A 15,709-nucleotide genomic window follows, 5' to 3' on the forward strand; every position below is an offset into this window, starting at 1 on the left:
AGAATTGAAGACCAACGTCTCCTGCTTGACACAAATCCTGAGAGGACTCAATCATGTTTTGGATGTTTCTGGTTATAAAAACCCTTAACTGACTCAGATTTTTGGATAATCTCGCCTATTAAAAAATTAGCCCCAACTGTATTTTCCAACAAAGGGAATGACTTCTGCGTTGTTAAAGAAGAAACCTTTTAACAAAAGGCCTGCCAGAAAAATAGAGTACCAAGGAATTAAAATTTGTAGAAAGTGCCTTTCTATACCTGGGAAGAGGACTGTTTCTGGAAAGGGCATGAAGTAAATGGAAGAACAATCACAAGGAGGGCTTCACGGAATTTCTTGTAGCTCTCATTAACAAACAAACAAACAGAAAAACTCAGAAAACAAAACCAAATAGGTTGTCCATACCTAGGAAGAGGGGCCTTGTTTAAAAAGAATCTTAGTATCTTTAACCCATAAAGATAAGGATAAGAAGGCTTGCCAGAACGTGGGGCAATAAATCAGAGGGGGAGCAGGGCTAACACCCAGCAGAGCATCTTTGTCATTACATGCAATTATGACCAGGATTCAATAAACAAGAGTTAGTGGAAAAGTAAAATGGCAAAGCAGTCAGCAAACACTACGTGGATAAGGAAGCAGGTTTTCATAAAAGGTATTTATTTGCCAACCAAACCTACGGCTCTGAGATATAACCTTGAAAATCTGATTAATACAGAAGCTATTTATAGTTAGATATTTCTGGGCGACCTGTACTTTTCTTTTGCTTTCAATGTAACCTGTCTTAAGTGTCACAAGACATTTACAAAATCAACAAGGTCCCTTAAATAATCTAATCAAACTATCTTATGTACCCCCTTGGCTTTGAAGCAGGTTTTACATAAACTAGCACTGAGATTGACGTTTGTTCCTACAGCTCTTCTAAGAGATGGGTAGATACCCTCTTTCCTCTGACCACACACTTTATTTACATCTGGCCTAAATCTCCACTGCAGAAATTTGAGCTACTTTCTGGCTCTGCAGCCTCAGAAGAGATCAATGATCCCTATGGGTCATTGCCTCTAAATATACCAAAGCTACTGCTCAGCACAGACTGAGCGAAAAACATCTTCAGGCTTTTAGGAAACTCTTCTAACATAAAAACAATCCATAAACAGAACTCAGAACTTCATTTTACAATGAGTTTTGGATGTAAAAATGAACGTGACGCAGCCTATTAATTACGGAGGAATGTGAGCCAAGTCTGTCTGATGCAGCCTGGTTCTTCCCACACCGTGAGGGACCAACGGATTGCTGCTTGTCAGGGTCCCTGCACCATAACAGATTTGACATAAACAAGTAATAGATAGTAACTGTAAACTTCACTCAGCCTTTGAACAGTGACTTTTCAGTCATTCTACAATGGGTTAAATTATATCATTCAAGAGGTGAGCACATTTTTCCGTGAAAGGTTTGATGCAATCTCAAGATTATGTAATGGTCTTCACTGAGTTTCTTTTTTCATGTGTGGCATTGTGACCCAACAAAACCTTAATGAGTTAGCAAAGCAACTTCACACCTGCATAGTTCCTTTGATCAATTACACCTTAGAGAGATCTCTTCTTACATAATGTTCAAGTTAATAGTTCTCTTAGAGGAGCTGCTGAGAAATCATTCACTTCGGCACCAGTACTTCATACATGTGAACAACACACTTGACAGAGAAATGACATCAGACTGCCTGCCTTTTCGGAAGGAAGACTGGAAAAAAAATTGCTTCCTCTCTGTCTTCAAGTACTCATTTTTACAAAGGAAACGGACCATAGGAACAAATTTTTAACTCCCATCATCATTAACAAGCATTAGTAGCAGTTATCAAGCAAGGAGGGTAATTTTTAGGTAATAATATCAAATTGTACTAAGATGACATGGGAACCAGCTCTAACCCTCTATTATACTTAATAGACAACACTAGCAGAATTCACATTTAACTGCTCTTACTCTCACAGACCAGTCCCGCAGCTCATCACTAGGCTGGCCTGCCAGCATCTCTTTGCTTTGTGCCCAAAGCTCCTGTATGCACTCTCCTGCCAACCTCATTCTCTCTTCTCTTCCATCAATTCCTGCTCTTTAGTAAGGTCACTCACGCAACAGAGTAAGCCCCTGATAATGGCTTTATTTTTTTACTTATTCCTAGTGCAGGTACATTTTAAAGCATGTCAGTAATTAAAGAAATAAACAATTGCCTTCTCTTTTTTATTTTAGAAATTATTCTAGTTTTATCATGGTGCAAAGGTGTCTAGATTTGGCAGCTGATAAATACATAATTTGGGATTCATGACTTTTGCTTTTATCATTCAGTATTTTTTTTGAAGTGTAAGCAGAGCTCTGTTTTATAATGTTTGACTGCCAAATGAAAGCAATGAGGGTGATAGCGTTGTCAAAGGCACAGACTCATCCTTCCTACCTGGAGCACAGCCTCATGATTTTTATGAGCCTCTGACAAAATCCCAATGTCTACCATACCATGTGCTCTATAATTAAAATCAGATAACACTCAGATAACACGTTTCAGCAACCCAAGTGTTCCTTGGGTTTGGGACGTCACACTTTGATCTATGCTCTTGTATCATGATGAGGAGAGAGGTGTCTTTAAGCTTCTAGGTATGGCCAGTTCATGTCGCTAATTCTCTGGAAACAATTAGAGCCTCCACAAGGATGAAGCCACTCTATGCATCAGAGATGGTCTATGACATTTTAATTGTTAAAATATTCAAAAATCCACTTGATGAAGAAAAAAAAATTCAGTAGATTTCTTACTGCTCTTGTTCTAAGCTGTACTTCTCTTTTAAAATTTGGTTTTAAAATAACCATTCTCTTAAGTGTCATTTCACAATATATTTACACAATCAGGACTTAGGTCATCTGATTTCTCCTCACCTCTAGGCACTGAAGTGAGTTTTACATAAAGGATTCCTGACACACTGGAAATTATTCCCCCAGCCCTTCAGCGGAGACCAGTTGTCCTCTCCTTGCTGACTACAGACATTATTTACATCTGGCCTAATCTCCACTGCAGTGATCTGAGCTACCTCCTGGCTCTGTGTCCTCAGAAGAGAGCAATAATCATTGTTCTTTAAAAAGATTTTATCTATTCATTTGGATGCGGGGCTCTATCCCAGGACCCTGGGATCATGACCTGAGCTCAAGGCAGATGCTTCACCGACTGAGTCACCCAGGCACCCCAGGAATAATCACTATTGATCAAGACCTCTAATATGCAAAAGCTACTACTCAGAGTAAGTGAAAATAATCATCCAGTTTTTACTAAAATAAATCAAAAATCTCTTATAACGTATAAAAGTATCTAGATACAGAATTCAGAGCATAATCTTACAGTGAGACATGAATATGAAGAGCAGATTTAATGTACTCTTGATCGTAGGAGGATCTGAACTAAGCTGCTTGGCTAAAACCACAGCTCCCAACTACTAATGATTATTATTGTCAAAGTTATTGAGTACTTAAATTAAATGTAATAGGGAGTTGGAGATGGTTTCCAAGTTGTCATAATAGAGTTTGATATTATTTCAAAAATTCACCTTCCTTTTGTGTATCAGCTAGTAATGTTTGTTCACAGTGACAATAGTCCAAAATCATCTCCATAGTTCTTACTAAATTTAAGAAATGAGTAATGGAGAAAGCTGAAAGAGGGAAAATATGTCCTCCTTTCTGGGTTTCCATCTAAAATGGAATATAGAATGGTCATATCCTTCAGTCTTTGGTTGAAAAGGCAGACAAATTACAACTCCAAAAAAAAAAAAATGATTGATCAATGTTCATATTCTGTTCCCTTAAAAGAAATATTCAGAAATCATAAAATGATACAAATATTTTACTCATTTTTATTTGGAGGGTAATTTGGAACTATTTTATCTAATGTGACATAGGGCACATTATACTCAATTGGATACACAGGAACATTGTGTAGGACGATGATGTGTATGCCCACTAATATAAGCTCTGTGAGGGCAGATGCAATGTCCATCTTGCTGGATGGCATTCTCTGTGTACACAACAGGTGATCACAAAGTATGTGCTAAATGAATCTAGGCCAAAAGGGCTTCCAAATAGGAAAACCATATTTGATAAGCGTGGGGCCATGACAACATGCCTCGCAGACCTCCAACTAGAGGAGAGTAATTGACCAACAGCCCCAGCTGCCAGGCTCTGAAACCTATCTTTATCCTTGGGCCAAGGCCATGCTTCCTGTGGGTGGTACCAGCGGTGGCTGATGACAGCAGGGAATTTCTAAGGTGGGCTCATTCTTGGGAAACAGGAGATTCTTCTGATGGCTGGCTGACTCAAGGGCTCCCCAAAGACTGCTCAACCCTTCTGAGGTTGCACGGACTTCCAAGATACTTCTAACTTTTCCTCTCTCTCTCTCTCTCCCCCCTTCATTTGGAAGCAGAGTTGCATGGCCATCTGATGCCTCTGCCACTCTTGGCCAGTTCCCTCCCCACTTTCTTTTATGTAAGTGTTCCCCGAATAAAATCCTCACATGGTTAATTTTGTCTTGGCGACTGCTTTTTGGAGGACCCAGCCTAACATAATAAGAAACTCCAAGATTGAACAATTCTCTGGAAAATTAATAGCTCCATTTTAGCATCTACTTTACTATAAATTAATATACTATATTAAAATATAATAATATACTACATGTTTAATTGTAAATTCATATACCACACCAAATTTGACCATAAATTATTACTCTCCTTTGAATTACAAATGACTTGAATGGAGTATTAGTCCTTGGTCCTGGGTCAAGATCCTAACCTTAGATACATGCCCTATAAGTTCCTACCTATACTTTTAGGAGAATGAGTTGATTCAGACTATAAAGTTCATTGCTGAATCTGGACTTTAATCTTATTTTTCAGTATGAATGACATGCATTTTAATAATATGCTATTCTTAAATAAAAACATTAACATCTTTAATTCCCTACTAATCTCCCTCCTCATTTACAAAAAGGGAAACAAATATTTATATAATGAATGCTATTATTCTACTGTTTGATTAATACAATCCTCCTAATAGAATGCAGATAAGTTTCTCAATTGTTTTATAATATATTTAACATATTTCTACTCACAAAAGGTATTTTCATCAGTAAGCGTGGCATTAAATTTGAAGATTTTATTTCTTCAAAAATATGACTGTATTAACATTATGCATGACTGTTAAAATTTTCTATCTTGTATTTTACATTTCTATGTAATGCCTCATTTCAGACCCTGCTAGACTGAGGAACTCTTGAGATCAAGATTTGTTATATTTATTTTATGTTTTTTTATTACTATAGTTGAATTTACATAATTTACATGATGAAACTCACTTGGAATTTTTCAGTTAAGCTTCCAAATATCTAACAAGTACTTTGCACATGTCCACTCTAGCATACTGAGAGAACATTGCAACTCATATTTCCCCTGTTTGCTTGGAGAATGAGAGCACACAATTTTGATGCTCATCATAGTCCTAGAAAACCTAGAAATATTTATAAATTTAACTATTAACCTTCTCAAGAACCAATATTTTGATCATTCACCCATGGGTTTAATCAAACATTCTCAGGATTCTGAGATTATGTTCAGGGAATGTATGGAATGATAAGTCAAGGTACAAACAGCTGAAGAGTCAAAAAATAAAAGATTCCATTTACTACCCAAGGCGAAATACTCCAGGTTAGTTTCAAATATCAAACGAGAGATGAACACCAGACTACAAGAGGTCCCCCACCCCACCAAATCATGTGAAATATCACTCCTCTTTATAATTTACTTATAACTAAAAAGAAAACCCTTTCAAAACATAGTACCCCTTTTCCCACTTAGTCCTTGTTGGCAAGTATAAAAAATGTACATATATTTGGATGTTAAATGGCAAGAAAATGTTTCTACTTGAGTGCTACTATCAGAAGTGCTTGGTGAATATAAATAATAATCATATGACATTTAACACTGGGTTCCAGCAAGAGTGGCAAGCCACTACCACCTTTCAACAAGGCAAACAGGATCCAAGCCAGAACCTAAAGCAGATTCACAAACCTTGAAAAAAAGCTATTGCTCTCCCCTCCCTTCTCTCTTAGGCCTAGTCCTGGTTTGATCATTAGATGACAACCTGTGTATTTGGCGGCTGATTGATACACAGTTTCTTATTTCTACTTTTACTGTTTGATATTTTTGAAGTGTGAGAACAAAATCATGTTTCATTACACAGAGACCACAGTGACATTACTATCAAAGGACCATGCTTGCTCAGCAGGAAGTCCCTGCACACGGTTACATAACCCCTGAGAAGGTATGGTTTCTGCCTTGATTATCACTCATTTCGTACTTAAAACAAAACAGGAGATTTCTTTTGGCATGATGAATTTGTGTGTGGCCTGTGTGCATGTTTGGAATATAACCCTTCTGATCTTTATGCGTCACGATTAGGGGAAGGTCGTGCCTTTACTTACCTAAAATCCTGCCCAGTACAAGAGACCTGACGGCACTGAATTCTGTACCTGATGACAGGTGGACTTGTCTCTTTGCATTCTTGTCAATCTATAGAATTGTTACATGAGGTGCAAACAGCCAGATGGATGCCATTTTGTTGGGAAGATGATAGAAAGCCAAGGAAGACAAAAGAAAATGATAAAACAGGCAACTGTTAGTATGGCCCCCAAGATTTAGAAAAACAAATTTTAAAGAGCCATTTACAAAGGTGAATGATATTTTCTAAACCTTCTATTCTACCCTCAGGTACCAGTGCACCCCATCTTCTATCCCCTTATATCATTTTAATTTTCTCCACTGTATGAGAAATCCAAAATTGGTAAAGCTAAAAAAAAAAAAAAAGAAAAAGAAAAAGAAAGATACGAGTTATTTTCACCTTGATACCTTTACCTAGGTTGGTATTTTCACTTGAGTCATTCAGCTAAGACATTTTCCTCTATGTAGAGGGCCAAAACATTCGTGCTTTTCTTCAAAAGCTGGTAGAATGAGCAATTCCACTGGTTTCATGAAGTAGCAATACCCCTACTAGTAGTATGTACGATAAAATAGACAGCTTTCCCTCCTGAATGATGTAAAACAAATGAGGAAAGTCTGGCATTTTGGGTATCAAACAGTAATCATATCTTGGACAGAATCTTTATCCTTTCAAAAACTAGACCCCGTCTGGCAGTGTGTCGATGGTCTGTGCGAGAGCAGCCCTGGAAGGATGTCTTCAGTCTATTCATTATCATAATTCTGCCGACGGTCCTTCATGCTGGGGAATCGTTAACTGTAAGCACTGCTTCTGTTGAATGTATTATATATATTACCTCTACGAAGACCACGCCTTCTTCTCTGTTAATCTCTACGTGGTGAAGCTGCCCATCCGCCATGTTTTTGAAATCAAAGTTAACGACATCAGGTTCTTGGTATCTATTTAGCTTGTACCTGATCTGCAAACTTCCTAGAGTAGGGAAGAAAAGTTATATTTTTAGTTAAAATTGTAGTTTAAGAGCTACTTATAAAAACTCAGAGTACTCTTTTTAGCTATTAATTTCAGGTGGAAAATTCACAGTAGCTTATTGGATGTCTCCTTTCCTCATAATTCCTAGAAGTCAGCTTCTGTGTCAAACTGCCCTATTTTCAAGATCAAGACCACGCATGCTGCCAATAAGCAGTCTTTCCTGCAAATCTTTAATTTTCCCCCTAGAAGTCAAATATGCAGTGAAGCATAAGCAAATCTCTATACTAGTCTCTAACTTAAAAAAAAACACACCTAGTATACTGTTGTGGAATACTGCATTAACATGCTTCCACAATCTCACCTTTGAAAAAATACATCTGCCACTCTAAAATGCAGTTGACTAATGGAATTTTTATAAGCAAATATGGTTTTACTGAAGATGAAAAATATTTCCACGTGGTCACAGTCATAGACTTTGGAATGAAATCAGGATGAAATGAATGGTCTTTAGCCAAACTTACCATGAGAATTAATACTATTCACTTAGCTGCCTGCAAAGATGCCAATTTATTTCACAAGGTATCTTCAATTTAGCAAAGAAAATATCCTAATGTATAGATAAGCTTCAAGCTCAAAAGATACACAGGGAAGGTAAATATACTTATTAATCAATATTATTTTTATTTTAGTGTTCAGTGCCCTTGGGCCATATTTATTTGAGTTGAAATGATATATTCAAGTTTATAAATTTATTTTCCTCACTCAGATAATTTATCTATAGAATTTTTATCTTTAATCTGGATATAGGGAGGAGAAAAAACATCAGCAAGTGGTTTTCTGTGACAAGGCTTCTGTAACATACACATGTCCTAATCCACAAGCCATTGCCCTGTACCAGCATTTTCCATGACTATTTCATTGCTGACCATTAGAACCAACAGATTACTTTGGGGACCTTTTCCTATATATAATGGTAGGTTGTTAACATTCCCTCAAAACTTCTCTACTTTTAATTGAAGGAAATATTTACTATATACAAATAGGTATCTTCTTTCAAAATGACCCACAAAATTGATACTGATATTATATGAAATAGTAAAGAGCTTTTAGCAATAATACAATATGGTAAGTATTTTATATAAATAAAAAATTAACACTGAATGTAAAATTATCAAAGTTATAATAAGCTAAAGCTATCTTAATTTTAAGTAATCCTTTTAGATTAAATTTATAGGATAGTCTTAAAAATATCGAATACAAAAAACAGGCACGCTTTTCTTCCTGTTCGTAGTTTGAGAGGCAAGAACATGAGAACTATCCATATTATTACTAATCTAATGTTCTAATTCAATTTTCTCTCTCTCTCATCTAAAAGCACTCACCATTTTTGGCAATGATAACTGAAAGGTATTCTTTATAAAAGGAGCTCACATAAAGCAGTAAGCTTGGTGCTTGTGTTGTTCGAAAGCTAAATTTGATCATTTCTCTGCTCAGTTTCATATCGCCATGAAATGAAGCAGCGTGGGAGCTGGAATTTTTACTTAAGGAATAATTTTCTTGAAAATTGTAAATCACAGATGAGCCAGATCCAAAATATGCAGAAATCTCTGGAATGATAAGACACATTTTATGTTAAAAAAATTAAGTACAAGGATCTTGTTTCAGGTATATTGATATTTTCTAATTAAATAACAAATTGTATAGATACAACAAATAGCCCCAAACCAGGACTAAATAACACAGGAAATTAATAGAGCTTTTATGACTGTCCTTGAAATGGCTTTATGTTAGAATTATATGTAATTAATTTGCTAGTTAACCTTGTAATTGAAAGCATAACGTCCCCCTCTCTGACTTCAGACACAAACCAGGTTTCTTGGCTTTTATCTCCCTTACCATCCATTTTCTTACTTAAATTTTTAGTCCCATCTATTATTTTGTAGCTAGGATGCACTAGTCTTCCTGCAATAGGAAGGAAGGAAGCTTGAGGGGTGTTCTTACCTTTCAGGATCAAGAGAAAGAAATGTTCTTTTTTGCCTAAACACTTTCCCCTATTTATTGTGCCCTATGAAAAGAAGCTTAAGTCCAGTGTTAATATAAGATGGGCAGCAGGGTTCTGTGTAGCAGTGATCAACATAAGGAACTATCCAGCCTCTTTTAGTTTTACAAAAGTGTAGTACTTTACTTATATGAGGTTAATATCCCAAATTCACACACACATGCATGTGCATGCACACACACACTACCTGTTTATTTATACATGTATGAAAATGAGGAGGACACTGGAGGAATGATTGGAGCTGGGTCCTTGGACTCTGCTTCTCTCCATTACTATAAAGGACTAGTTGTGGAACGTGAGTTGTAAATGACGCTCACCGGGTAATATAGCAACATCTGCATTCCCTTGGCACTTGAAGAGTGTTTTTATTTGCTTGTTTTATTATTTTTATTTCTGTAATACACTTTTTATATGCAATACAATACACAGATGCAGAGTAGCATTCTTGATTGCAGTTAGCAAGCTGAACTAGAAATCATTTAGACTCAGAAAGTAAAGACAAGTTCTTCAGAAGAGGTGCTCTTTGTTCTAACTTTATTTAGAACTCACGACCATGAGATCAAGACCCAGGCCAAGATCAAGAGTCGTCAGACACTAAACCCACTAAGCCACCCAGGCATCTCTTAACTTAAAATGTAAACAGCCTCCTAGAAGGATAGCAGTGGTGTGTGAGTTATTATCAAGGGGTTGACTTGAAATTATAACTTAGTTCTGATAAAGTGTAGATGACTTTTAACCCACTTTTCATGAAATAATCCCAAATGCTTTCTTTGCAAAGCAGGAGTTGCTTCAATTTGGAGGCAATTTTTGTTAGCCTCCTTCAGGAAAAAGGTTCAGTAGCTCAGACACACTCAAATAAAGCAACTGAATTAAACATGATAGCAGTTTTCTAGGAGCAACTATGAAAGCACAACAAATGTTTGTGTGTTCAGAGAAGTCCGTCCAGAACACTTAATACTACACTCAGTTCTTTCTTTCTTCCATGACATAGGTCTGTGAACAAGACAAACTGAAAAATATCCCACTATTTTACGTCACGGATAGTAGCCACATCACAGAGCAAAATGCCTGAGTATCTCTTTTTTGTTACATGTGCATATTTAATGGAAAAGTTATTTTTATTCTTGGAAAAAATATTTGTTTGGCAAAAACCAAAACACAATCCTTCCTAAATCTCCTTTCATGGTTGATGATCTTCATCAAAAATAACAATAATGCCTTTAGAGATTTTAAAATAGAGAGCTGCCCCAAGGGACAGGTTGTTGACAGCCATAATACTTAAAAGCATCAACATCAGATAGAAAAAAGCAGATTAAGCAGCCAACACTTTAGGACACCTAGAGGCAACTTGAGAGGCTTTATTATTAATAGATACTATTTTTTTTAAGAATTGAGGCAAATATTTAAGAAATGAAATGGGATTGGCATGAAACAGGTAATTGGCAAAAAAACGAAATCCGAAATGGAACTATTTTTGCTTCCAATTAGCTACCCAGAAAATTACTGCAAGATGTCTTCTTCATGTTGGGCGAGTTTTCCTGTCAGGACACCCCATGCCATACTTACCCCTGGAGCAGAACGGCCCTGTATATGCAGAGAGGGTGCAGTCACAAGAGAACCCACTGAGCTTTTCTCTGCACTTCCCTCCATTTTGACACAATTTTCCATAGCTGCTGCAGTGCCCTCTACAACCCGGCTCCACTCCGGGCGTCACCTTAGCTCTTTCTTCCAGGTCCAGGGACATTCCGTTCAACTGCAGAGACCGAATGCAGCCCAGAAAGCCCCTCTGTCTGGTGGCCGTTCCACCTAAAAGGGAAATACTGCAAATGGAAACATGTTCCTGGGTGTTTTATTCAGGATTTCAAGACCAGATAAAACTGAGGCCTCAGAGAGCACGGCAAAAGCTGTGGCCTTACGGGCAAAATTGGATGAGCCAACATAATTTGGGGAGCATGCTGAAAATTGTGACGCACTACTGAGAGAATTCAAGAAGATAAAACATGAATTCAGTTTTTTCCAAAGGTTGAATTTGTTACATATTGGTTTCCTAAAAATGATTTATTAAAATGTAAGCCAGAGAGGTTTTTTGTTTTGTTTTTTAGTTTCTTTCAAAGAACAAAATAAGGCTGTATCTTATGGACTGATAGTCTTAGGTAGAAGCTTTTTTTTTTTTTTGCAATTTTAAGTCAGCATATATTTGTGGGTCAGTGTGGCTCGTTCTTCATATTGAAACCTGATCCTGATGCTGGTATGGTATTAATTTATTGAGAATTATGAAAGACTCCTTGAGCTCTTCTAACGACTGTGCACTGATATGGTCTTTGGTCGTTACCCTCCCATCAAAAACATGGTAACTGAGATTATTTGCTTTTGTCTGGCATACTTCCCAGTGAATTTTTTCTAAATACTGGTCCAGTGTGGTTTGATGCAAGCTTGGGAAGATTCTCAACAAACTGGGGGCAGGGGGTTGATGGAGAGACAGTGATGTAGCATTTACTGGCTAATGCATGACAGTATGACTTATCAAGTGACCCCTGAAGAGGTTTACAATGTCTGCGTGGAATCAGACCCTGCTCTTCTAAGGCAGAGAGAGGCTCTTAAAGCTTAAGGAATATAAGTGTCACCTGGAAGCCTTCTTAAAAATAGAGCCTTGCTCCAAGAAACACTGATTCTGTGGGCCAGAAATAAGGGCTGTGAATCAAAACAATCAACAAACCTCCCAGGTAGATCTTATTCAGGTGGTCCCTTGACCCCACATTTCATCAGCATGATCCTAATAAGAATGTAAGCTCAAAGAGGCCCTTCACCTGGTGTCCAGAAACACCATAAAGTAATACTCAGAACTTAAGTGGGCAAATAGTACTCTAATCTAAATAGTCTGGATGGTTCTACCCAGAGGCGTTAGATGATCACAGGTCCTCTAAAAAGGAGCTTTGTCGCTGAACAGATGATGTGGTCTCATGGCCAGGATCTTACACCTGCTCTGTACAGACTGGCTCTTCCTAGGACATGCTGGCTCCCTCCTCAACCACGTCACTTAGCACGCTCCTCTAGCCTTCATCAGTTAACATCTCCTTATCCTCAAGGATTAAACAGGTTTGGTTTTTTTTAACCTTCAGAACCAAGAGTTGGCCAGAAAGACCCTACATAGGTCTTGGTCACCGACTACCAGGTTTTACATTTTACCAAATGACTTTGTATATTATCAGCATATATCTGCTTCAACCACCCTGTACCCTCGCACACAGAGCTGTGCCTGACACAGAAGAGCTGTGCAGTAATGACTTATAATCATAACTAATTGATCAGCAATTGACACTAATAACTGATTATTAATAACCAGTTAATGCACTGGCTCATGAAACTGGATTATGCCATGGGGGTGGGAGCTGGGTGCTTGGTGCTTCACAGAGAGAACACTATTGCCCGCACAGGGTCCCCAAGCCTGAGAATGAGGATAAAACCCAAGGAATATTTCTGAATCCATTAATTCTGTATTTTTGAATAATGAAATACGATGAAGGGAAAACCAAAAGAATTTCTAAGAATTTTGGACTCATTTCACTAGTGGTATTTACAATTCAGGTTCATAGACATAAGGGTCCCCATTCAAGCACCTGGACTTAAACTTGTATATTGAAATTGCTTCAGCTGACATAATTTGTGCTTCTTCTGTGACGCACATACAATGAAGTCATATTTTTATTTATAAATCCAGATGCAGCATGCTATGGAGCCAGACATATTCCGATTCCAGTTTATGTGGGCATGGCAGGGACAAAGGAGTTCATCTCATCCCAGAGTCTCAGAATAGCTGACAATCTTCTTGTTTCCTCCCTCCTACGTTTACTCTGTCTCCTTCCACTCCTGAAGGCTCTCTCCTCCCCTTATCCTTAGGACTCCTCTTCCTTTCCTTCCACATTAAAGCTGCTCCTCACCTTAGCTTCAGACCTCCCTATTCTCACACTCTGCTAAGTCACGTCAATAGAATGTTGAGAGCTCAGAGTTAAGTCTTTGACCAAATTCTCTTAGCATCCTTGCTGGACTTTTCTTTGCTGGGTAAGGAAGCCCACAGCCTTGCTTTTAGCTTTGGCCCGGGAACTCTCTGGAGGAGAGTCCGGCGCTGGGAAGTCTGGATTACAGGTGGATTCCTGGTGTATTTCATTTATTTCATGTTAGAGTACTTTAAATCATGATATATAGGTTATAGTACACAGTAATGTTAAATCACAGTCTGTTAAGCATTTGTCACTCTGAAGCAGCAAATCTCTCTGCTTTAGGAGTTGAACTCCCTTTGCCAGTGACATCATAACTAAATAACATGGGAGTCCAACAGCTGAATACAATTCCTTTTCATCTGCCCCAGCTTTATTCTTTTTTTTTAAAGATTTTATTTATTTTGAGAGAAAGAGAATGAGAGAAAGAGAGCACGAGAGGGAAGAGGGTCAGAGGGAGAAGCAGACTCCCTGCCGAGCAGGGAGCCCGATGCGGGACTTGATCCCAGGACTCCAGGATCATGACCCGAGCCGAAGGCAGTCGCTTAACCAACTGAGCCACCCAGGCGCCCCTGCCCCAGCTTTATTCTTATCTGTTTTAATTTGTTCTAGGTGATGAGGAACTAGAGGCATACAGAATTCCAGGGACAAGCCCATGGACACAGCTGAGGAAATATTAAAATAAACACATTCAGTTAGAGGCAGTAAAGGGCAAAACCCTACAGTTGGCCTTTTATTGCAAACTGTGTCTCCACACCAAAATATGGTCAAAAAAAGGTAATTTTCATTTTCTTCTATTCCTTAGATCATTTTTGGTTTGAACAGCGTTTCAGCTCTGCCAGCTCTACGTAGGAGCTCTTCGCTGGTCACGGTGTCTGACATGGGAGGTACGGAACTATCTGCAACTGATCTTGCCCTCACAGAGCTCATGGTCTAGTAATAGATTTAGACAGGGAAACACATGATGTTTATAATGGTAGAAATAGGTACCTGGTGAACAAGAAGGTCAGAGGATGGAGATATTAACAGGAAAAAAACCCCACATATATGTATTAAATACATATATTTCTAATAGTGAAAAGAAAATCAACACCCAGCCTTGCAAACAGGATTTCTGAATTGTGTACTTGTGAAGAGTTAATATTTACCTAATCAAATAAGTTTATTTTTTTAAAGATTTTATTTATTTGAGAGAGAGAGAGAGAAAGAGAGAGAGCACATGTGAGAAAGCACGATCAGGGAGAAGGGGGCAGAGAGGGAGGGAGGAGCGGACTCCCTGCTGAGCAGGGAGCCCGACACGGGGCTTGATCCCAGGACCCGGAGATCATGACTTGAGCCCAGGGCAGACACTTAACTGACTGAGCCACCCAGGTACGCCCTTAATCAAATAGTTTTAAACTACATTTTCAAATTATCAGGAAGTCTAATTAAACACAAGCATACATGTCATACATGTGTTGAGGATTTTTGCTTTACCATTAGGTTTCAAGTTAATAACTTCTTATTTTAAGAAGAACTATTCTGGAGAACATAGCGAATGTAAATAGTATTGAGCTTGAAAGCTTAATTAAAGATTCCAATGACTTTTCAGGGTTAGAGTGGGTCCAATTAAAATGAGCTGCCGTTTGATTAATTGATTATGGATGTTTCCACTGAGCTATTATGTTTGGAACTGTCTTCCAATTAATTTCCTATCAATTTACCTGCCATGCTATATCAGATATAATGAATTCTGGAACTTCACAAACACTAGGTATCCTGAGAAACTAATGACTAACCTTAGTTACTGAATCTGTTCACTTACATAACAGTACTGGGATCTGCACCTAACAGGTGCACTAGGCGATGAACAGAGACTGAGTCCAACCCTTTTATCATGTTCATTACTCCCAGGAAGTGAGTCTAAGTGACAGATGCTATTGTCACGAAATATGAGCTGGCTCTTTCCTATGCCAATTTTTTTTTTTTGAGCAGGAAGACCTTTAATTTTTTAATGGCAAATTATTTATGTGCTGTGCTTGAATGCTATTGAGGATTAACTGGGAACAACTGTGTATTTGCCCAGGGGCCTTAGAAAAAAAAGAAATCAAGATCCCACATTTCTCTTTAAAATTTAAAGTTATAGAAACATGTCTGGCAGAGTACACGGGCTCTCCCTAACCATGGTACTGTGGCAGAG

General features: G+C 38.0%; 1 protein-coding gene across 4 annotated transcripts in view; it reads right to left on the reverse strand.

Moving 5' to 3' along the window:
* The window catches only part of CNTNAP4 (contactin associated protein family member 4), a 264,304-nt gene that overhangs the window by 11,752 nt on the left and 236,843 nt on the right, over window positions 1-15,709 (reverse strand). For 2 of the 4 annotated variants that reach the window (XM_027620160.2, XM_027620159.2), the window contains exons 18-21: window positions 11,102-11,341; window positions 8,859-9,083; window positions 7,343-7,476; window positions 6,494-6,581 (exon numbers count right to left, since the gene is read on the reverse strand). In XM_027620160.2, coding sequence (XP_027475961.1) covers window positions 6,494-6,581; window positions 7,343-7,476; window positions 8,859-9,083; window positions 11,102-11,341 — 687 coding nt within the window. The remainder of the gene's footprint in view (window positions 1-6,493; window positions 6,582-7,342; window positions 7,477-8,858; window positions 9,084-11,101; window positions 11,342-15,709) is intronic. The other 2 variants (XM_027620162.2, XM_027620161.2) reach the window with 1 other exon arrangement.

This window comes from Zalophus californianus, chromosome 17 (genome assembly GCF_009762305.2).
Source record: "Zalophus californianus isolate mZalCal1 chromosome 17, mZalCal1.pri.v2, whole genome shotgun sequence".
Lineage (NCBI taxonomy): Eukaryota > Metazoa > Chordata > Mammalia > Carnivora > Otariidae > Zalophus > Zalophus californianus.